This window comes from Apodemus sylvaticus, chromosome 20 (genome assembly GCF_947179515.1).
Source record: "Apodemus sylvaticus chromosome 20, mApoSyl1.1, whole genome shotgun sequence".
Taxonomy (NCBI): Eukaryota; Metazoa; Chordata; class Mammalia; order Rodentia; family Muridae; genus Apodemus; species Apodemus sylvaticus.
The window spans coordinates 49,249,480-49,273,776 of NC_067491.1; the positions used below are offsets into that span (position 1 = coordinate 49,249,480).

General features: G+C 47.2%; 1 protein-coding gene across 2 annotated transcripts in view; it reads right to left on the reverse strand.

Annotated features, from left to right (window-relative positions):
• Nucleotides 1-7,849: 7,849 nt before the first annotated feature.
• Slc41a2 (solute carrier family 41 member 2) overlaps nucleotides 7,850-24,297 on the reverse strand; it is a 115,210-nt gene continuing 98,762 nt past the window's right edge. For both annotated transcript variants that reach the window (XM_052165513.1, XM_052165514.1), the window contains exon 11: nucleotides 7,850-11,019. In XM_052165513.1, coding sequence (XP_052021473.1) covers nucleotides 10,834-11,019 — 186 coding nt within the window. In that variant the 3' untranslated portion in view covers nucleotides 7,850-10,833. The remainder of the gene's footprint in view (nucleotides 11,020-24,297) is intronic.

The window sequence follows — 24,297 nt, forward strand, 5'->3', positions numbered from 1 at the left end:
GTGGGATGTGACACCAGGCGAGTGGAGACCTTTGCCCCAAAGCTAAAGAGAATCTTCTAGAAGCTTTTAAAGACTACTTTCAAATTTTCCCTCATACAGACTTAACTAAAAGGGGCTCTCCTGACCTTAGTTGCTGGGAGATTACAGGTTATATCTGCAGTGAAGTTCAGAGGAACTTCCCACCCCCTGGGAAGGGTTGGGCCAGGCTCCAGATTTCTCTGTAGACATTGTCAGTGTTATTTGAATGGAAAGGATTTGGGAGGATATCTTATTAGATAAACAGGTGGAAAGAGATTTAACATTTGAAAAGTAGTCTTTGTTTGAGGAAATACTTTCTACATATTTGCTGTGTATAATCTCCTTTCCTCCCTCCCTTCCCCTCCCTTTCCTTCCCTCTCTCTCTCTCTCTGAGCACATGTTCACAGCTACTTTTAGGCTTTAGTGTCTTTCTATGTTGTATTAGTCAGGATTCTCTAGAGTCACAGAACTTTCGGAATGTGTCTATAAATTAAGGGAATGTATTGTAATGACTTACAGGTTGTAGTTCAACTAACCCATTAATGGGTTGTTGGGAACGAGAAGTCCAAGAAACTAGTAGTTGCTCGGTCCACAAGGCTGGTTGTTTCAGCTTGTCTCCTGTATCAGATTCCCACAGATGTGCTGGCAGGTAAGTGCAAGCAGGCAAAGAAGAGTGAGCCTTCTGTACTGGCAGGTTCTGTGTGTCAACTTGACACAGGTTGGAGTTATCACAGAGAAAGGAGCTTCAGTTGGGGAAGTGCTTCCATGAGATCCAGCTGTGGGGCATTTTCTCAGTTAGTGATCAAGGGGGGAGGGCCCCTTGTGGGTGGTAGCACCTCTGGGCTGGTGCTCTCGGGTTCTATAAGAGAGCAGGCTGAATGTAATGAGGATACATGCTCTACTATGTTCATAGCAGCCCTATTTATAATTGCCAGATGCTGGAAAGAACCCAGGTATCCCTCAACAGAAGAGTGGATGCAAAAAATGTGGTATATCTACACAATGGAGTACTATTCAGCCATTAGAAACAATGAATTCATGAAATTCTTAGGCAAATGGATGGAGCTAGAGAACATCATACTAAGTGAGGTAACCCAGACTCAAAAGGTGAATCATGGTATGCACTCACTAATAAGTGGTTATTAACCTAGAAAACTGGAATACCCAAAACATAATCCACACATCAAATGAGGTACAAGAAGAAAGGAGGAGTGGCCCCTGGTTCTGGAAAGACTCAGTGAAACAGTATTCAGCAAAACCAGAACGGGGAAGTGAGAAGGGGTGGGTGGGAGGACAGGGGAAGAGAAGGGGGCTTACGGGACTTTCGGGGAGTGGGGGGCTAGAAAAGGGGAAATCATTTGAAATGTAAATAAATTATATCGAATAAAAAAAATTAAAAAAAAAAAAGAGAGAGAGAGCAGGCTGAGCAAGCCAGCAAGGAACATCCCTCCATGGCCTCTGCATCAGCTCCTGCTTCCTAAACTGCTTGAGTTCCAGTTCTGACTTCCTTTTGTGATGAACAGCAATGCAGAAGTGTAAGCTCAATAAACCCTTTCCTCCCCAACTTGCTTCTGGGACAACATGTTTGTGCAGGAATAGAAACCCTAAGACACCTTCCTTCATCTAATATCCTTATGTAGGCCTCCAGCAGAAGGTGTGGCCCAGACTAAAGGTATGAACCACCACGCCTGGATTTGGAACCTGCTCTGTCCTAGGCTGACCTTGAACTAAGAGATCTGCTTGCCTCAGCCTCCTGGGATTAAAGATATGTACTACCTAGCCTGGGCCTAAGCTTGTCCTGGTCACTACGCCTCAAGATCTCCATGCCAAGATCCAGGTCAGAAAACTCTAGATCTGGACCACAGGTATGCCCTCCATTTCTGGATTGTAGCTCATTACAGATGTAGACAACCAGGAGTAGGTATCACATATATCATGTGACTTGATTTTGCTACTTTCCTGCTGAAGATGCTTGGATGAGAAAAGCATGATATATAAGGCGAAAGTAGTTGCTTGTTCGCTCTGAGCAAGTCATATAACGATGGTCATCTTCCCACTGGTGTGATGGAATGAATAAAAATTGTGTGGTGATCCCCCTCCTCTTTACAAGCTCATATATTTAGATGTTTTGTCCTTACTTGGAAGAACCAGTTTTAGAGGGATCAGGAGGTGTGGCCTTATTTGAAGAGGTATGTCATGCCAGCCAGGCTCGGTCTTTCAATCTCTCTCCCTTCCCCTGCCCCCTCTCTCCCCTCCCTCCTTTCTCTAACTTCTGAATAAAATATAAGCTACTGCTCCAGCACCATGCCTGCCTGTCTGTCTGCCACCACACTCCCCACCATGATGGTCATGGACTCACCCTCTGAACTTGGAAGGACCTCCCCAATTAAATGCTTTCTCGTATACGTTGTCTTGGTCTCTGTGCCGTTTCACAGTAAGAGAACACTAACACACAGCATGCATGCCCGCCTGGTGGACGTCCCTCGCTCTTTACCAGGCGGTAGACCTGGAGCTGGGGGAGGTCACCTGTTACTGCTATCATGGTCGTGGTCCCAGTGACTCACTTAGATTTTCTACTATGAGTAGCTGGGAACAGGGACTCTCGCTGAGTCTCTCAGCTGTGTGGCTTTGAGTTTACTGGAGCCTCAAGCCCTTCAGCCTTCTAGACCACAGCGTCCTTGAACATCAAGTCAAATGTCTTGAGTGAAGACAAATGGTTCACATTCAGGCAAGTGTTGCCTCCTTCCCTTCTTCTTGGGAGGTCAGAAAAACCATGCTTCCCAGCATCCCTTGCAGCTAAGCTGGGTCTTGGAGGAAAGTGGCAAGCCATTCCCATGCCTGGGTCCTGGACATCACAGTTCCTTTCTCTACTCCATTGGGTCACTCCAACCTTAGCTCTGTCTTTCTGTAACCTCCCATCTGGGCAGTGAGAAACCCGGCCTCCTCCATCAGCCATGCACACTGTTAACTGATTGACTCCAGAGTGGCAGGATCCACACTGTCAACCAGTACCACGTGGGACACTTGGCTAATGACTAATGTTAAACTGCTTCCTGTGGCCTGTTGTGATGCTGTCTTTCTCCACGGTGTCAGGGTTTTCTGTGAAAAGTCTATAGCTTATTATAAGAGCTTTCTGGGGGAGACAGGTGTTTCCCTCTGTACTGGGGTTAGAGGGTGTGTGTCGAAGACAATGTGACTGTGTAAGAAGAACCTCATGACACACACCTGGCTTCAAGCCTTCCGGATGGCACCACAGGGTTTCACCTCATCCTATCTTGAAGAACACAAGCTTCATCCCACCTATGGTAAGGATCTCCCATATTTCTGGGGGGCTGCGGGGATGGCTCAGTGGGTAAACGGTTGCCATGGAAACATGAGAGACTTAGGATTCCTAGCACCCACATAAAAGTCAGGCGTGGTGGCACATGCCTGTCACCCCCGGACTAGGAGGACAGAGACAATGGCGCCCAAGACCGTACTGGCAGCCAGTTTAGGTGATCAGTGAACGCTTGCAAGAACTGCTGCCTCAAGAAATAAAGTGGAGAGAGATAGAGGTGAGACACCTGAGGTCCATCTGCACATCCACACGTGTGCACTTAATAAGCATGTGCAACTACACACATATGAACATACATGCACACAAACACTAAAAATGAGTTAAATGAGATACTTCTGGAAATTTCCAAGAATAAGAAGGAGGGATTCAACTCGCCTAGTCCTTTCTTGTGGTTCTTATCTGCTGACTTCCTTTTGGTTTTGTTTCTGTTGTATTTTTTGACAGGATCTCATATAACTCTTTATGAGGCTAAGGATGACCTCCAATTTCTGATGCCTCTGCCTTTGCCTCCCAAGTTCTGGGCGCTCGGGCACACATCGATGCCATGCTGGAGACACACCCAGGCTTGCTGCATGCCAGGCACCACTACCAACTGAGCTGAGGCCCAGCCCCTCCCCCACTGAGTTCTTTTGCGGACTTACCCTCGCTCCTCTCTCCCTCCCCCTTTTCATCCCATCACACCTCTCTTCTGATACGAAGACGTTCAATTTGACTGTTTTACTATTTGTTCTACTTTTGTCATCTTGTTTTTTTTAATTATTATTTTACTTTTATGTATATGGGAGTTTTGCCTGTACAGATGTTTGGCCATCCCGTGCATGAAGTATCCACAAAGGCCAGAAGAGGGCGTCAGACCCCTGGAACTGGATGTGGATTCTAGAAATGCAAGCCAGATCCTCTGGGAGAGCAGAGAGTGCTGCTCCTATCCCCTGAGCCATTACTCCAGGCCCTACTTTTTGATTTTTTTTTTTTTACACTGTCTTTGCAGTCCACCATGACCTTGGACTGTTGACATAACCCAGGTTGGCTTTCAACTTGAAAGTCCCCTGCCCACGTCTTCAGAGGGCCCCGGTTACAGGCTTGTCCCCCAACTCCTGCACATTATAGTTTGACTTTGCAAGTCCACTCCCATCCCTATTCTGAGTGAGGCTGCAGTCGAGAGGCATAGGTCATAGGTCCTGCAGTGCTCTGAGGGCCTGCCCGCCCCCCCTGGGGTGGGGATATATTACAGAAAGGTGGGCTGATGTGGGTACTTCTAGCTATAGGTGGTTTTATAGATAGTGGGGGGCTTTCTAAATATACCTATTTTAAAAGCTATAATTTCTTCAGATTTATAAGGAAGATAAGATTTCAGTGTTTGCCAGTCTCCTTCTATTAAACTGTCTGTCCTCAAAAACAAAATGCTGACCCAGGCCTCTGGAGGAGCATTTCCAGCTTTCTATCAGCCTCCGAGTGCACTCTGTAAGAACTGTCTATACCAGCAGGTAATTATGTTTCCCAGCTAACATCCTATCTGCAATTTTCTTTCTAGCTGAAAAGGTTTTTGTTTGGTTTGGTTTGGTCTTTCTTTCCCTGCCTCTGGTTCCTGATTCTTTCGATTTATGATTTTAAAATAATCTATCACATACATCAATGGAAGACCAGGCCTCTTGACATCTGCTAGGGAGTTAGAGCCAAGACCCCTGCAGGTGGGGCCCTCTGTGCTGCGATTTCCCAGGTCACAAAACTTATTTTCTGAGCCCTGCAGGAAAGATACTTTGCTGTCACTTCTCCTGTGGAAGGTTCAGAAGCTGTTGTTCTGGATCCTATGCTGTTGTTACTCAGAATTGGTACAAATCATTCAGCCAAAGTGATATTTCTCCAGTCCATCCCACCTCTCTCCTGTTTAGTTGGCTTTTTCTTGTTTAAATGTCTTGGCTGTTTTATGAGGCAGGCATTGCTACTACATTTTATAAATGAGAAAGACACCTGAGTCTTTGGGATTAAATATCCTACTCAGAAAACTTTCTATTCAAGCTGGGCGGTGGTGGTGCACGCCTGTGATCCCAGCACTCTGGGAGGCAGAGACAGACGAATTTCTGAGTTTGAGGCTAGCCTGGTCTACAGAGTGAGTTCCAGGACAGCCAGGGCTATACAGAGAAACCCTGTCTTGGAAAAAAAATCCAAAAAGAAAAACAAAACTTTCTATTCTATCTCAAGTTTTGTTTTGTTTTGTTTTTAATCCTTAGTATCTTGGTGTGCTCAGCACAGCAGTATGCAAACATATTTCTCATCTGTTTCAAGATGACATAGGTTGGTACTGTGTGAGAATATTCAGAGTTGGTTGTGCTTGAGGGGCCCCTAGGACATGGGGGATTCTGGGTAAACATTCTTTGCCGGAATCCTGTCCTCATTTGAAACTGCTTGACAGACTCTTTGAGCTCATGTGGAGTGGGTTATTCCCAAAGCTGTAACACAACAGGGAGAAAAGAGGTGTGAGGGCCCTGTGAACCCAACGAACTAGACCACTCCCTGGGTGGAGAAGGAAAGGTTCAATTTGCCAAGGCTAGCTCTCCCGGGTCAGAGAGAGGAGAAATGGTGGGAGAGTCATGACAGTTATAAGGGTTCACCCTGGGACAGGAGGCAGGCGAGTTTATCTGGGAATTAGTGTGGGGCTTTGATCTATTGGAGGTTTGTTTGAGTTAACAGAGAACTAGACTCCTTTCCCGAGCTAGGGCTCATAAGAAATAGCCTTTCCTGGCAAGGTGGAAACCCCCTTTGCAAGGTTTCTGAGAAATGCTGATTTTAAGCAGCAATTCTGTTTATGGTCAGTGTAGCCTGAATGGAGCCCAGGCTGAGATTCAAGAGACTGCCGGAGGCACAGCCATAGTGGGGACTTAGAGAGAGCCCAGTTTAAACAGAAGAGGAGGAACTTATGCACCTGGGTATTGTCCAATGAGTGCAGAGTCCAGGGACCACCTCACGCATGTGTGTGTGTGTGTGTGTGTGTGTGTGTGTGTGTGTGTGTGTGTGTGTGTTCCTCACTGTCAAGTGTGTTGTTCCTGGCTAACTTCCTATTTTCTACCAGGAGAGTAAGGACCCATCTCTCCGTACACTCCCACAGCTCTTCAGAACCTGCTTGGTTGAAACTGAGTGGATTTTTTTGGCCTTGCATTTCCGTAAGACCATTCATTCCTAACAGCTTCCATCCGGACTCCATCACCCCATAATCCCTGGCTTCCTGTGAGTCAGCAGTGTACTTTAAAGGCCAGTCATGCAGAGTATGGCTGAGACTGTGCTCACCCCACATGTCCGGGGTCATGTTGACTTACACTTAACATCTGGACATGTAGAATGACATGTAGACATGTAGAATGACAGACTTCTATAGCTGTGTCTCTGAACATCTGGGCCGTGAGACCTGCATTCCTAACTTGTTAGTGCTCACCCTGTGGGCTGCATCTCCACCTTTCACACAGTGGCTGGTGGTGGTTGAGATGGCGAGGGCGGGGGTGGGGGGAGGGCAGAACAGTGACATCATGAGCTCAGGAAACCATTCCTAGCCTGGCTCTGCTTTCTCAGGACTGACTTGGAGAGATGGCTCAGCAGCGAAGTGTGTTTGTTTCCAGGTTCTCCAAGATAACCAGAGTTTAGTTCCCAACCCTAGCGTCAGGTGGTCCTAACTACCTAACCTGGGGGGGGGGGGAAACCAATGCCAGCTTCTGGCCTCTGTGGGCACCGGCACACATGCAGCATACACGTAAATAAAAACAAGAAACAAGCAAGATCAAAGAAAACATTGCCAAAGGTAGGATGCCACCTACAAGGGCCACTTGGGCAACAGCGGGTAGAAGCCTTGAGGGTTTCAACACCCCACCTCCCACCCATGTGGCCCAGAACCTGCAGGAGGGAACTTGGGAAAGAAGGGGGGGGCACGGAGCAGGGAAGAGAACGTGAGCAGATCCCTGGAGCAGAGTTAAGGCAGATGCCAACCTCTTGCATGCGTTCAGGTGACGACCACCCACCGAGTTGTGTGGTAACGTTGTTTTCAAGGTTGACTCTTTTCGGTGCACTGTCCCAAGGACAAGTGGTGACAGCAGTCAGCAGTACTCACAGTTGCCTGCCACCGAAGGCATTCCGTGTAAGGCGGGACAGATTGGGCATATGTCCCTCTCAGGATATACTCCGTGGTTGAGGGCCGGCGGAGGGGGAGAGAGGGGAGAGACAGAGACAGACACAGAGAGAGGAACAGGGGACAGAATGTGAGCTATGTTTGGTCAGAACAAACTCTGGCTGGGAGGGACTGATGGGCCCAGACTGTGTGGGCTGATGGTGGAGGGAAGGCAGGAGCTCTCACAGTGGAGCAGGGGGCTGAAGGAGCGGCTGTCATCAGAGCCCACTTACCTTGTTTCATGAACACAGGCCACCTGGACCCTTCTGGGGGTATTTCCAAACACGCTCCCTGTTCTGTAGCTGACAGAGTAATTAAAGAAAGAAACCACAATGGCACAAGACAATGCTTCTCAGTTTTTATTTTGATTTGGGTTTACAGCAATCCAAGGCCCACTATTAGTGGGCAAACTATACTTTAGACACAGGGAAGGCAGGTACACCCCACCACTGACAGACTTTTAAAAGACGCATTTGGCTACATCATGGACGATCTCTGATGTGACGCTTTCTGACGTCCCCATAAGACACACACCCACTTGTTTCTATCTTATTAGCTTCTAAGAAACTTTAGAATTTCAAAATAAGTGGATGATCAAGAATAAAAAAATATGATCTTTTTTTGTCTGTGTGTATAATGTGCCTGGTAAATCAGTGGAAAATGAGTTTTGGAAAGCAGGGGTTTACATGGTATAAAAATACTGTTCATTTACCTAAGACCAATAATAAATTTTATGGGTAAATAAAACATACATACACAGAGACTTTCAAAGATCTGTGTATTCAACAGTGCCTATCCCCTCACAATGCATCTCATCCATGTCTACTTCTGTCTGTTACATATGTCTTGGACATTATGCTGTTCTGATAAAGGCTGAAAATTAGCCTCCTGCTACCCTGCCTGGCCAATAGATCTAGGAAGAAGGCTGCCTCTTCCAGGCCTTAAGAAGCAACACATTGTTCTTTAGTCTAAAAGTCTTCATTATAAAATAAAAAATATTTTGTAAGGTAAATGTTCATTTACAGTCTCTCTGACCTTAGGAACAGGAAGAGGTCACAGTAGGTCCGCACTAGGTGGAGGATTCCCTATCCTTCTGGCAATCTTAAAGTCTAGTAACACTTGATTAGACTTTGTCCCAAGTAACTAGGTGGACACATTGTACATCTGGGGGAGGGACACACGTGTGTCTGCCCACTGCGTAGCTGTGAGATCTTACAAATGTAACATCTGGTGGAGTCACTCACAGATGCTGGCTATCCCAAGTTGGTGGCTTCCTTCAGCATCCATGTCATCATGACTTCATCTATGGGGACCGCCTCATCTGTGTTCCTCAGATAGCCCTAGATGGCCTTCCTTCCCAGGCTTTAAATACATTTCTGAAGGAACAAACACCACACAAAATACATCGACTCTTCTTACTGTACTTTAGCTTTTGAAGTGTTTCTTCTCAATTTTCTGAGCATGCTTCAATGTGTTTTGTTGGTATTTCTGTTTGAGCTCTCAGTCTTTTTTCTTGTACAGGCATAACACTTGGATTGTCCTATCGAATGCATTTGGCAAATCCACAGCTTTCATCAGATTTTAACGAAGCATTTGATGTAGAACTTATTAATTCCCATTTCCTCTTTGCAGCAGCAGCCACTGCTGTGAAGGATGGCACACGTGTTGATACAGGCCTAGAGAATCCTTTGTTGAAAACGAAGAAGACTCAATCCTGTGTAAACTCCTTTTGCTGCTTGCTAGTGGTTCTTGTTCAGTGGTTTTTCTTCAAGCTTCCAATGTCATCACATACAGGATGTGTCAATATGTTGGTTTCACCCCCATACATGTGATTTTACTTTGTAAAACTTTGGTATAAAAAATCTCATATGTTCTTAATATTGTAAATATTGTTTAAATACCTTCCATAAATAATATGCTAACATTTTATTACTAGTTATATTAAAGATGTAGATTAAAAAAAAAAACGTTTGATTATAAGGCAGGAGAACTGAACAAAGTTTAAACATGAGCAAAAATATACAACTCTACACCACAGCCTCCATAAAGACTTAATGAGAATATGTCCTCAGTCTATTTACAAGCCTCCTGCTTAGACAACAGCACAACCTCGCCACGACAATCCACGTCACAAGGATCCATCCCCCTCAGCAGTTTAAATTATTATTCAACGGCCTTGAAAGATTGCACGGCAATTTTAAGTGCTAAGTGATCTGAAAGTGCTTACTACTGAGTAGCCGGGGGTTAGGTGCTTACGATAAAGTTTCAGGATATCCGAGGAGCACAGCCACATACAGGAGGCAGTCCCCACAGATGAAGCCATGAGGAGCTGGGGGCAGAGGGAAGTCGCCAACTTGGGACATCCAGCAAACAGGGCGCCTTAAAGGGCAACAGGACCACCTGCGCTTCCCGGATCTTAGGTGTGCATTATATTAAGTGGTACTTATAGTTGAAAAATTACTTTGTCTCTTTGCCTGGTCTGTCTTTCACGCATGCGCATGCGCACGCCAGCGCGCATACCATCTTGGGCTCACCAACGCAGTTCAGCTCATCTTCAGCCTTAATCCGTGGTTTTCTAAATTGGATCAACATTTTTCAACATAGGATGAGCAAGATGGCTCAGTGCTTTTGGCACCAGGAGGAGGGACCCAAAGCCAGGGGACCGCAAGCCGAGGCCCGTGGGGACTGCACAGCAAGCTGGGACTCCTCGAAAGAAACAAACATCTACACAAAGGGTTGGCTGTCGGGAACTCGCGGAGCTGAGCTGAACGCGGGCACAGGGCGGTGTTAGACATGGGTAAGAGTGAGCTGGTTATGCTCAGAGGGATGAGTCTTGTGGGTCGGTCACATGACTGGTAACCTTAGCTCCCAAGGCCTAATGAACACTTAGGGACGCTCAGCTGGCCCCGGGTCACCTCAGTCACTGCCCTCTGTGGTGTGACACAGCTGCAAGACAAAGAAGGTCGCAACTCCCTTGCCTCTAACCGCGTATTATAATTTAATAATAAAGTACGTTTCTGCTAGGTCTGTGGTTTCAGAATTAACTCGTTGTAAACATCCTATATTCTTTCCTAATTAACTTTAAGAGTGTGAGCTTGTATCTATGTTTGTGTCAAATCATTTATTCTACAAAAAGCAGCACAAATACCATTCATGGTGGTTTCAGCACAAATTCCTTAAAAAGTACGTTAAGGCCATGTATGGAGTCAGGGTGACCTGCAGACTACCCTGCCGTGAGTCACAGGGCAGATGGCGAGCTCCGGGGAGGGGCAGCAGTGGCTGCCCGTGTCCTCCCCCTGGGTGACCTAATGACTGCCTGTGGGTCCCCTTAGTCTCCCACGTCTCCATCTCGGTCTCCAATAAGCCAGAGAAAATGGAAGCTTAGGGCCAGCAGAGCGGTCCCAAGCAGGTCGCCCAGCGCCGTCAGGTACGGGATGGAGAAGCTGTCCGGGTCCTTTCCTTTCCTCCAGAAGCGATGGACCATCCAGTCAGCGATCCACAGCAGGGTGAAGACCTGCAAGAGAGGACCACAGATGACGCCTGCCACCTCTGTCTCCCAGCCCCGGACCTCCATCCCCCCGGCCCCGGACGGGCCCACAAGCCTCTGCTGCTTGTTTCTGGAAGGAACAGCCTATGTCCGGGTCAAGGACCACGCCTTGGCAATGCGCTCTTTATGACAAACATCTCATGGACTCCTGGGATGCTCAACTTGTCCCACTTCTCACAAGCCAGGCCTCTCCTCACCTTGGGGTTGGTGATCACATGTAGCACCAGCCTCTGCCTTGGGTTATAATTGGCCAAGGGCTGTCATTCTGGCTCAGACACCTTTACCAGGAAGAGGGTGTGGTTGTCCACATCAAAGATAAGCTCCAAGGGGCAGTGATCAGATGCCCTGGACATCTGTCAGAGACATCACACACCAGAACTGCTACCCCTTGGGTGAGGCCCATATTTCCTGCTTCTCTGGCCGAGGCTGCCTTGTGGCCGCATAGAGCTAATTCAGACTGTCGGTTTCAGGGGCGTAGGAAGCAGAGACTATTAAAATCCCAAACATCTGTGTTGTAGAATTAGGAATCTGGCTTGTGATCCCAGCTTGTGGAACACTGAGAAGGTGGCCATGAGTTCAAAACCGGCCTAGGCCACAGAGTGAGTTCCAGGCCTGCTTTATCGTACGCAATGAAGATCTGTCTCAAAACCAAAAGGTTTGGTTTTGGTCCTCAATTTGTTCTTTGGAAAGGTTTCCTATGGCTCTGAGTGTCTATTGCTTATTTGAAGGAAAACACAGACACACACACACACACAGACACACACACACACACCAGAGCCTTAAAACCTCAAAGTAGCAAAGTGTCAGCAACCTGGGCCAGTAGGCCACAGTCCTGACTCAGACCCGCAAGCTTTAGAGCCGGCCCCTGGAGCCAGCTGCTCTAAGAGTAAAGCCTCTGCCCCACAGAAGGGGGTCACCTTGTATTTCCTCCAAACTCAGAAAATTCACCCTAGCAGCCACTGCGGGGTGCAGTGTCAACCGGCAGCAGAATGCCTGGCCTACGTCACAGCCTTGGGCCAGTGTGTGTCACTTGGTGGTGGGAGAGTCAGTCACCCTGTAGCCTTGGGATCTGAGGCTGTTGCAGCTACTGCCTAGCGTCCATCTGTGATGGTCTCAAAGGAATCAGGAAAGCCTCCTCCCGGCCCACCAACACCAGCAGCAATTTAACAGCCACACAGCAGGACCCACAGAGCAGCTGTCTTCTTTGTTTCCAAACCCTTCGGAGGGAGCCTGTGCTCATCTGGCCCAGTCCACCTTGTATCCAGTACAGCCATGCCCCAGCCACAGGCATCCATCTTGCACGGAAACCTGGGAGTTCCAAGGAACATCTCCTCATGGAAACCCTGTGGCTGCTGGGGTTGTTCCTTGGTCTCATCTGCACCTGCCCTGAGGGACCTCAAAATAATCCTCTCCACATTCTGTGGTCACCAAAACTGCAGCAGCTGCTGCCATCGAAGTGCCATTGCAGCCAGACTGTGGAACCTGAAGAGGCCTCTGGGCATTCACCTCCACCACAAGGTCATACAGTTCGGGCCAGTCTAGACTGCAAGGGCTCACAGCCATGCGGGCAGTGTGAGAGGGAGAAAAATGCAATAAGACATGCTATGGGGTCTTTGTACCCAAGCTGACTGGCATCCCCATCTAGACACGAACATCCTTTCCTACAGAAGGTCCTTCATGGACCGACAAACACGCACGCACGCACGCACACACACACACACCCCACCACCAACGTAAGTACAGAGGAATGAGGGGGAAACATGAACCACAAAGAACTTAATTCTCTAGAAACGATCTCAATTGAAGGGAACCTATGAGGCACAGAAAAGAGATCGCAATAGATTCCCAATAAAGCCTAGTGTGACGCAAGAGGCCACAGATAAGCAATATAAAGAAATGAGACAAACAGTTTGGGACTTGAATGAAGAATTCAGGAAAAGCCAGGCGGTGGTGGCGCACGCCTGTAATCCTAGCACTCTGGGAGGCAGAGGCTGGGCGGATTTCTGAGTTCAAGGCCAGCCTGGTCTACAGAGTGAGTTCTAGGACAGCCAGGGCTATACAGAGAAACCCTGTCTCGACAAAACCAAATCCAAAAAAAAAAAAAAAAAGAAAAAAGAAAAAAAAAAGACTTCAGGAAAGACAGAAAGGAGAACCAATGGGAATCCCTCAGAGCTTAAACTGTCAAAACTATGAAATGAAAAATAGAATACTTCCACGATTGGCCAAAAACAAACAAGGGTTTTAGAATTAACCTCATTAGGCAGACAGACAGGCCCCTGCCCCAGACAGGGTTTCTCTGTGTACCCCTGGCTCTCCTGGAACTCACTCTGTAGACCAGGTGTGCACCACCACTGCCCTGTGACAGACCACCTTTAAGACAGATGGAAAACTCTTAGCAAACAAATATCTGCATCACGGTAATTCTTGGAAGTAAAGAAATGGAAGCAAGCATTAAATGCCATACTGTAGCCTGGTGAGGTGTCTCAGTGGGAAGAGTGTTTGCCCCTGCAAGCCTGACCACCTGCATTCAACCCTCAGAACCCAGGAAAGGCAGAAGGAGAAGGGCATGCTACAGAGTTGCCCTGTGACGTCCGTGCACACGCTGTGGCATGTAAGTCCCCCATCCTGACACCCAGAAATAACAGTAATAATAACCTATTTTACAAAATGGCTGAAAACAGCCCAAATCTTCTGAAGATTCAAGATACTCAGAGGTCTCTAACTGGACAACCAAGACAGCATCCATTACTAAATGCAACACAGCCAAAGTACAGTGCAAAGAGAACATCCTAAAGAAAGGCGTGCCAGTCACATTATAAACAAAGGCCTGTTAGACTCAGAGCAGATTCTTACAGCAGAGTTCTTAGAAGAAAGCTTACAGGTCAAGGGAGAATAAGATAATATGGCCAAGTAATAAGAGGAAAAGATACCCTGCCAACCAAGGATATACCCAGCAAAATCTGAAGAAATAAAGCCAGATAAGCAGAACCTGGGGAAACTCATCACTATGCAAGAAATACAAGAATCTGTCATGAAGATGTAGGTGACAAAATTCACTAGAAGAACATATAAATAGAAGAGAAGCCTTAGGGTAACAGAAAGTTACTAAATCATAAAGAAAAAGTCATTTAAAGTGAGCAGTGTACAATTAGCAAAGCAATAGAAAACAGTTCACAATCATTAGGAGTAACCTTGGGTCTACACAGATTAAACTCAATTAAGATAAACACAGGGGCTGAATGGTTAAAGAAGAAAGTCAGAGGCCACTCCCTGCTGCCTGTAAGAAGACTCCCTTCAGTGAAGATGCGCATCATCTAAAGGGGGAGGCTGGGAAGCAGAAATCACACACAGATGGAACCAACCCGAGACAGGAGCAGCTGTCCTCGGCAGACACGGCTACAGAATGCAGACTCGGCTACAGAATGCAGACTCGGCTACAGAATGCAGACACAGCAGAGTTGGGCTACTTAATGCAAGGAGACAAAGCATGTCATCATTAAAGAAAGAAAGGCTCGACACAGAGACACAGAGACTGCAAATACACACAGACCCAACATGCGACACCCCCCCCCCCCAATTCATAAAACAAATGTGAGCGGAAAGGGGGGAGAGTCACTAACAGGCTGTCCTTAGTGGGCGGGGCAGCCAGGAGGGAAACCAACAAAGAAACACTGGAGCTTAAGCTGAGAGCGAATGCTCAACCCAATGTATACACCACTCGACAGCGGCAGACCACATGCTCTGCTCACCAGGACACACACCTCCCAAGACACGTCACAGAGAGGCCACAATGAAACTGTACTGAATGTATACATATGTATGTGTACTCACTCACACACACACACATGTGAATAGGGTGGGCTCAGTCTACGATGCTACATGCTAGATGTATTTGTATAATTCTGAAGTTAGGTGTGATACGTGTATAATTTACTGATTCCTGGTGTGATTTAATTCCGGCGAGAGTCCAGCCTAGGACCTTGCTTCTTCAGTTGTGTGTCTCAACCCCAGGCGGGTTGTACCACTAAACACAAAGACCCGGCAACAGGGAAAAGCTTCTGAATATACAATTACCGAGAATTAACTCAAGTCAAGTGCATGAGGACTCTGAGGCGTTTCTGTGTTCCATTATGCATCAGGTGGCGGCACTGCGGCCTTGATTCTGCACAGAAGGCATGCGCACTGTGCACTGTGCGGGCGTCGCTGTCTACAATGTCTGCAAATGTTGTTTCAAATACTTCAGCTCAAATTTGAGACTGTTGTAGAACATAGGGTGTGTGTGTGTGTGTGTGTGTGAGAGAGAGAGAGAGTTAGTTTTTTTTTTTATATGCAGTTCTCGGCTCTTATAGAAACACAATGCTTTAATCATGGAAATAAAGACAATCTTTTCCTACTGTCATTCCTCAGCGTTTAAGTACCAAGTTATCTTTATACTGTGCTATTATAATACTTGATTTAAAAAATTACTGCTTTGAGTTGCACATTTGAGTTTCATGTGTATGTGTCTGTGTGTGCATGTGCGTGTGCGTGTGATGGATTTTAGTTTAGGATGAGGACAGAATTCCTGAGATGACCCTAAGCACACTCCCTCCAGTTTGTACTATATGTTCAAAGAGGTATTTTGGCATTGATGTTTACAGAAACAAAATACTGATGAATTCTGGGAACCGCTGAAGAGTCTCTACATCCTGCAGAACCAAATACTAGGCCAAGATTTCATCCTTTACTCTGGCCACGCACGCCCATGTCACTGGTTCAAGATGAGAACAGGCTTTTCTGTAAGATTTGTCACTGTGCATGCGTGTGCATATCCACACGTTTGGAAGGTGGCATGTGCCACTGTGCACGTGGGGGCCACAGCTTTGGAGAGCCGACGGCCTTCTTCCACCTGTACAAGGGCCCTGGGGATCAAAGTTGGGTCGTCAGGTTTCCAGACAGGCTCCTTCATCTGCGGAGGCAGCTGGCCGGCCCTCTCACCTATAATTAATGTCAAAGCAATTTAAGCTTATCAAATATTATTTAAGATAAATTTTGTTATAATCTGTCTATTAATCCACAAATGTACTATGTAACCCTTGTTTTATACAGCCATATACCACGGTCACATAACAATTTCTTAGGAGAAAGAGGTCACAAATGGAAAATGTTTATGAAGCCCTGGCCCCAAACAGGCATCCTCGTGACACCTCATGACATCATCAATCTGTCACCTACGCCTGTAAATAAAGTTTTATCAGAACACAACTCCGCTCAGTCCTTAGGATTGAGTCGGCTTCCGAATCCTTGTGTTCTATTATTCCTGAGATTCACTTGGAAAAACTGAATCAGAGAGATTTGAATAGCTATGCAGTTGTCCCAGGGAGGCAAGCCACAGAGCTTTAAGAATTTACTACCGGGGCTGGTGAGATGGCTCAGCAGTTAAGTGCACTGACTGCTCTTCCAAAGGTCCTGAGTTCAAATCCCAGCAACCACATGGTGGCTCACAACCATCCGTAATGAGATCCAACACCTTCTTCTGGTGTCTGAAGACAGCTACAGTGTACTTACATATAATAAATAAATAAATATTAAAAAAAAAAGAATTTACTACCTTGAAAGCTGGCAATTTACAGAAAAAGGTGTGGAGCTATCCAGAAGAACATAAATAAAAATAGAAAATGGCCACTCCTAGTACGCAGGAGGCTGAGGTGAGAGAACTGTGAGTTCAAGGCCAGCCTGGACCACATGGAAAAGACCCTGTCTCAAATGCTACCACCTCTCAAACAAAACTGCCAGCCTTACCCTACACCTCAAAAGAAATTATAGGTAAAATATATATTTAAGAAACCTTCTTAGGAAAATATCTGGTCTTGATTTGGGGGATGAATTTATAAATGCAACATGCACGTATTAAATGAATAACTTAAGTTGCAGGGACTACTTCTGTAGTTCAATAAATGGCAATCTTGCCTCAGCTTGTGAAATATCCCCACCTTCCATCTACAGATGAAGAGTTAGTGGTGAGAATATTCTGAGAGACTACTGCGAATTCCCACAGTTCACAAGAAGAATGCAACAAGAGAGAAAAGGAACGCAAGAGCCAAGCAGCAGGATGCCTGGCCTCAGACGCAGTGCACAGATCATCTTGACGACTCCCATGAGATGGTGTTTTCATCTGTGTATTCCGTGACATGAGCATGGAAAAGTGAAACGCAAACTGTAGTAATCGCAACCACCATCTTTTAAATGGTCTGTAATGGGACCGTGTGGCATCCAACGAGGCCCACACGCACCAGCTGATTTAAGCCCCAGAACATATTTATAATTCACTATGGGCTTCTATCCCTCATTAGCACAGGAGAAAACTAAACAGACAGAGTGTAAGAAAACGGCCCAAGACTGCCGGCTCAGGGCATCAGTGCTGGGGACCACAGGGCTACCGCTGACCACACTCAAGGTGACCCTGGCCACCCACTGCCGGCAGAGTGTCAGAGCCTTCAACACAAAAAAAGATGAATCTTTGTCAAACACAAGGAGAAAGACAGCCATGGAAATGCCCGGCGAGCAGAGGAGGAACCAAGATATGAAAACCATTGCCAAGATGGCTGAGGAGGTCCTCAAAGACAAAGAGGAAACACTGGAAGAAGAAGAAGAAAATAAAAAGAATGAGAGGAGGAAAAGCAGGGGGTGGGGGGAGAAGGAGGAGCAGCAGGAGGAATGGGAGGAGCACCAGGAGGAGGAGCAGAAGGAGTGGGAGGAGGAAGAGCAGGAGGAGGAGCAGAAGGAGGAGTGGAAGGAGGAAGAGCAGGAAGAGGAACAGGAGGAGCACCAGGAGAAGCAGGAGGAGTGGGAGGAAGAGCAGCAGGAGGAGTGGGAGGAGGAAGAGCAGGAAGAGGAACAGGAGGAGCACCAGGAGAAGCAGGAAGAGTGGGAGGAAGAGCAGCAGGAGGAGTGGGAGGAGCAGCGGGAGGAGGAGGAGTGGGAGTGGGAGGAGCACCAGGAGTAGTAGGAGGAGTGGGAGGAGCACCAGGAGTAGGAGTGGGAGGAGGAGCAGGGGGAGGAGTGGGAGGAGGAGCACCAGGAGGAGGAGGAGGAACCAGAGCAGCAGGAGGAGGAGGAGGAGCAGCAGGAGGAGGAAGAAATGAGATAGCAGGGGAAAATCTAAAGAGAAAAAGAGGACGCGATGAAAGCCAGAGGAGTGAAGCTGTCGGGTAGGCAGCAGCAACACAGGGCACAGCAGCTACGGGGCTGGAGTGAGTGGTCAGGTGGTTGAGGAGCCGGCCCTGCCTGTGCAGCCCTTGTCTTGCAAGCATGAGGGCCCAAGTCCAATCCAGAGCCCTGTTCAAGGCCAGGTATGGTGGCACACACTCAGTATGGCAGCACTGGGGGCAGAACAGGAAGCTCTGAGGTGGTGGGACCCCACTGACTGAAGAGGCACCTTGAAGGAGGCACTGCGCATGTCCTGTCGACTCTCGGGCATCCCGAGTACTAAGTGAAGACACACAGTACCGTGGCACAGGCTCCACGGGGTGGCGACTAGTGCTGTCCACAGAGGGTGTCCCCAGCCTTTGTTGCCCTAACCTCTAAAATGAGCTCCTGTCACCGACCTCACAGGGCTGGCTGTAGCACTGAAGGTGACTCCATCTAAGGCTGCCCCAGTGCCAAATTCGCAGAAAATGGCCCACAGCCTCCATCACCGTCGGCCTGGGCACCGACAGCTTGGAATCTGGATCGGAACAGAAGTGTGAGCACCGCTTTCTATCACCGACGAGTGCTGTGACAAGTGTTCCGTGCCTCAGTTCCTTAGAATGAGTGTCCCTGTCCTCACCCTGTAGGCTACAAAGGGAACAGTCTCTTTCCGTACACGATGACCTCTCCTTTCAGGTTTCTCTTCCAGATTCTTATTCCATTCGCCCTTTACAACAAGAAACAGGAGCAAGTCAGCTTCTTCCACGGTTTCTATTTTAAAACGTTACAGTGACTTTAAACAGGTTTACATGTTTAAAACGTCATTGTTTTTTTTTCAAGCTTTTAAATATATTAGCGCTTTCTCAGATCTCTGGGTGTAAATTAGAAAAATCATGGTGAATATCGGAGCCTTCTTAACGCAGTACGTTTTGCCTCAAAATTAAATCATTCATTAAGGAACAAATGCTCTCCACAGCAGATACCAAACCAAGGGTACACTGTGTCTTAACATCGCCTGCTCTTTATGAAATATGCATAACTTCTCTGGGTAAATATGCCTTCTAAAAGGCAACTTTGTAGCCCTGGCTAATTATGCAAGTTATAAATGCATTGCTTAGAATTTAAATAAATATGTGAGCACAAGAATATATATTTGCTTTGGCCGCTGTTGCTTTTCGCCGCCGCCACTGGGTCCTCCTTTGAGCTCGGATCTGTGTTCCTACGCATTAGCATTCCTTTACCACCGTGGCCGCCAACCGCAGCCTTGTACACCGTGTGAAGAGGGTGACCGCTTTGGGGGAGGAATGCTCGGCTGTATGACACAGACAATCCTCAGATGTAGAAATGAGGACAGTCCTTCCTAACTCGGAGCTTTGCAAAGGTTGAATTCATGCCCTCTGCAGCACAGCCTCAGTCTCCAGGCTGAAAACCACCCACGGAATAAACCATTTAAATACTAGACGGTCTCCAGTATTTAAATGGCAGGGGTAACTCGGGATTATCAGGGCAGGAATTCAGTCTCCACTAATATTTAGATAAAATGTCTTTCTGATCTGACGTGTCTTGATGAGGTTTTGTGTGAGCGGTGCGGTGCTTAGGGGCGACAGGCTTTGCCGCTGAGGACAATGATGGGCATTCTTATCTGCAGAAGGGAACTTGGATGGAGAAGGGAAAGGCTACGTGACTTGTCTGGTCAGTTAACCACAGGGAATAAAGTCCAACAGAGGTTATGGAACTCCAAAGTCACACTGTTTCCCCATCCCAGGCTGGCTCTGTTGAACAGAGATGAAGGCAGACAGGGGGAAAAAAAAAAGGTTTCTGCCTATAGATTAATGCACAGCACAGCCAGATCCAAGCCTTAGACAGACAGACACTCTGAGTGACATGAGACTTGACTTTTTAGAAGCATTGCAAACAACTCATTCATTGAGAACAACTTCAAATGCTTAGCAACTTTTGGAAAGCAATATCTTTTGGTTGTTGTTGTTGTTTTATTTTTGAGATAGGATCTTTTTGTGTAGCCTTGGTTGTCCTGGAACTACCTCTGTAGACCAACCAGGCTGGCTTTGAACTCACAGAGATCCTCCTGCCTCTGCCTCTTAAGTGCTGAGATGAAAGGTGTGCGCTGCTGCCCGCTACCACCACCACCTAGCCAAAACAAAGTTATTTAAAAGCTCCACTGAACCGGGCAGTGGTGGCGCACGCCTGTAATCCCAGCACTCTGGGAGGCAGAGGCAGGCGGATTTCTGAGTTCGAGGCCAGCCTGGTCTACAGAGTGAGTTCCAGGACAGCCAGGGCTACACAGAGAAACCCTGTCTCAAGAAAAAAAAAAAACCAAAACAAACAAACAAACAAAACAAATCCAAAAAACAAAAATAAAATAAAAAAACAAAACAAAAAACAAAATAAAAGCCCCACTGAGCTGGCAGGAAATCTCAGAGGTCTCTGAGGGAGAGGGACACGGCACATGAAGGCTGATGGCCCCTAAGGTATCTACAAGACCCACAGGCCGTGGAGAGGCCACCTCACTGGACACGAACCATAACCTGCCATCTGCTCGCTCTGCCTCTCTGGTTTTGACAGAAGTAGAGAGCAGGGAGAAAAAACCGAATGCTTTCCCCAGGTGGGGCATCAAATAGAAGATGCAAAGACTCATGGGAACTACCCAGTGTGAGGAGTACACACATCCTCAGGGAGAGGTAGGGCACTGGTCTGACCACACACAGAGAAAAACGGAGCATCCCTCAGAAAACTCCCTAACTGCGAGTTAGGACCTGAATCCAGCATCAAATGGCCGTGTGGCCTTGAATGGCTTCAGGCGGTTCCTGCAGTGGCCCAGTACTGCTACCCTGGCACATTCAGTGGCAAAAAGGCAAAAGGTGAGGATCTTGTGGCCGCCATTCACACTGTGGCACCTACTCACTCTCTATGACTTACTTATGTGACGGATAGAGGGGACTCTTGCAGGTAAGTTCACACACACACACACACACACACACACACGTGTGCACCATATAAATATATAAATAAATAAATATAATTTTAAAACTTAAAGCTTGGGAAATCAGTCTGGCGGTTCCTCAGAAAACTGGGCATGACACTTCCAGAGGACCCCGCTATACCACTCCTGGGCATATACCCAGAGGATCCCCCCCATGTAATAAGGATACATGTTCCACTATGTTCATAGCAGCCCTATTTATAATAGTCAGAGGCTGGAAAGAACCCATATGTCCCTCAAGGGAGGAATGGATACAAAAAATGTGGTATATTTACACAGTGGAGTACTATTCAGCCATTAGAAACAACGAATTCATGAAATTCTTAGACAAATGGATGGAGCTGGAGAACATCATACTAAGTGAAGTAACCCAGTCTCAAAAGAACACTCAAGCTATGCACTCACTGATAAGTAGATATTAGCCTAGAATCTTGGAATACCCAAGACACAATTCACATATCAAATGATTCCCAAGAAGAAGGAAGGAGAGGGCCCCCGGTCCTAGAAAGGCTCAGTGCAGCAGTGACAGGGAATACCAGGACAGGGAAGTGGGAAGGGGTGGATGGTGGGAGGGAAGAGGGCCTATGGGACTTTCGCGGAGGGGGGGATCCAGGAAAGGGGAAATCATTTGAAATGTAAATAAAGAATATATCAAATAAAAAAATTAAAGCTGGGATGGATTGTGATTTCTGGTATTCTACAGCTTTCTCTTTCCTTCTTTTCTTTTCTTCCTGCCTCCCTCCCTCCCTCCCTCCCTCCCTCCCTCCCTCCCTCCCTCCCTTTCTTTCTCTTTTTCCTTTTGGCTTTTCGAGACAGGGTTTCTCTTTGGCTGTCCTGGAGCTCCCGGTGTAGACTGAGCTGGACTTGGACTCCCAGAGCCCTGCCTTGGCCTTCTGAGCTGGGATTAAAGGCGGAGTGCATCCTCTGCAGCCTTCCGACCCTGCTCTAGCGCCCCCTACCTCCTAAGGAGAGAACAACCTGCAAAGGATGCTTCCTGACTCCCAGGCAGCTGCAGACAGTCTAGACTGCCAGGCTGCACTCCTGTAAGAACTCTGGAGGTGTACGGGGAAGAGGCCTTTGCTTCTCCTGTGAAAGTTGAGCCTTATGGAGCCTGCAGCAGGCCTGCGTTCTGAAGACCTGACCAGACTCTATATTCCTCCTCCAATCACCAAGCGCAAGCCCTGGGAACAGCCACTGTGACTGCAGTTTGGGCCTGAAAGCCCAGGCAGACCCCTTTCCTCACACCGACTCCCCCTCCTCCCATCAGCTAAGGTGTGACAATGGTCCCAGCATTCCCTCCTCCCCTCCCATCTCAGAGCATGAGTCAGACAAAGGTAACAGGTCACATGCGCATCATCCCTGTGAAGAGTGTGAGAGAAAAGGTCAAAAGTCAACAAGCCAGCCAGGTGCTCACACACGGCATTTAAACACAACTGACCTTCATTCACAGACTATGAAGACTTGTTCCTAAGCTAAACAACCTGGGAAAACACCATTTCACTTTCGATTGTTTGTTTGGTTTCAACAGGGGAGCATGCAACGTCCTGAGTGTAGTAACAGTCTTCAAGCCAGGCATGGTGGTTCCTGCCTGTTGTCCCCCACACCCCATACTTCTGAGGACAAAGCAGGAGGATCGGGGGTTCAAGGTCAGGATCAGCTATGCAGGCCAGCATTGGCCTGAAACCACACCTCAAAACAGCAACATAATCTTCAGCATTAACATCCTTTACAGATCTTTTAATGTCAGTATTTATATTAGTTACTATTTTCTTTTTTTGTATTATGTTGACACTTGAAAAATCATGACTGTTAGATAATACAAAACACTACTAAATATGCGTGTATTTTGGAGAGAGGAAACAGTGACATTTTCTTTCATAGGGCTACAGTTTTCTGTGTGCATTTAAAACTTGATTTGGGAGGGTCTAAAGGAACTGCCTGATTTACTGCACTGGAGGCTTAGAGTTCAAATCCCCAGCACAAAGAGATTTAAAAAAAAAAAAAAAAAAGGAAAACCTTTATCTTGAAAAGTGCCCCATAATATTAAAAACATTCTCAGGGAATCCAGGAGACAGAAGTGCCTAAGACTCCAGAAGACACTCAATTACGTACCTCAGATTCAATAGTCACAGGCCAGAAATCAGCTAAAAGCTCAGTTTAAAAAAAAAAAGAGTGAATGGGGGCTCAAGAGATGACTCAGTGGTTATGCTCTTCCAGGGGACCCAGGTTCAAGTCCCAGCACCCACAGGGCAGCTCACAAGTGGCTGTAACTCCAGTTGAAGGGTATCTGCCGCCCTCTGCTGGTCTGTGAGGGCACTGCATGCACACAATGCACCGACATGTAGGCAAAAAATACACATGTGAAATAAGAAAAATGAAAAGAAAACTTTAAAAAGTAAGAAATTACCTAATATTCACACAGGGACATGATCTAGCAGTGAAACACAACTCTCAGAAACAATTACAGGGGGAAAAAAGCGCGAAGATTATACTCAGTGTGGCTCCATTCAGAACACAGCGGAGAGAGAGAGGTGCAGATACACACAGCCTAGTGTGAGGAGAGGCACAGCCAGGAAGCTATGCAGTGCGGCGACAAAAGGCGGTGGTCATAGCTAAGAAAGAAAAGTGCGGGTCTAACGGCACACAGTGGCTCATTCCTGTGACCCTGTGTTCTGTAAGCTGAGGCAGGAGGATTACAAATTTAGAGCCAGCTTGGGCTACATGGGTAGGCGCTATCTCAGAAACAACCAAATGACAGTAACAGCATCAGGAATGGTTTTGACACGAGGTGGGAACGCTGAAAAGAAGCCTGTTTTCTTGGTGGCATGGAGAGGGCACAGAGGATGGGACGGAAGACAGCCCAGAAGTCGGAACAGAAAGCTGTTCCTGTGACCACTGATGGCTTCAGGCAGCCAGAGGGGAGCGGAGGCTGGCTCTCTGGACAAGAGGAAGAGACACTAATTAATCTAGTTAGCATTCTGGAAACTGTAATGAGGCCATGGGGACAGCTCTGAGAAGTCGGTGCCTGGGAAAGCCTGGGGCTGTCAGCTTGCTTCATGAGACAATTCAGATGCTCC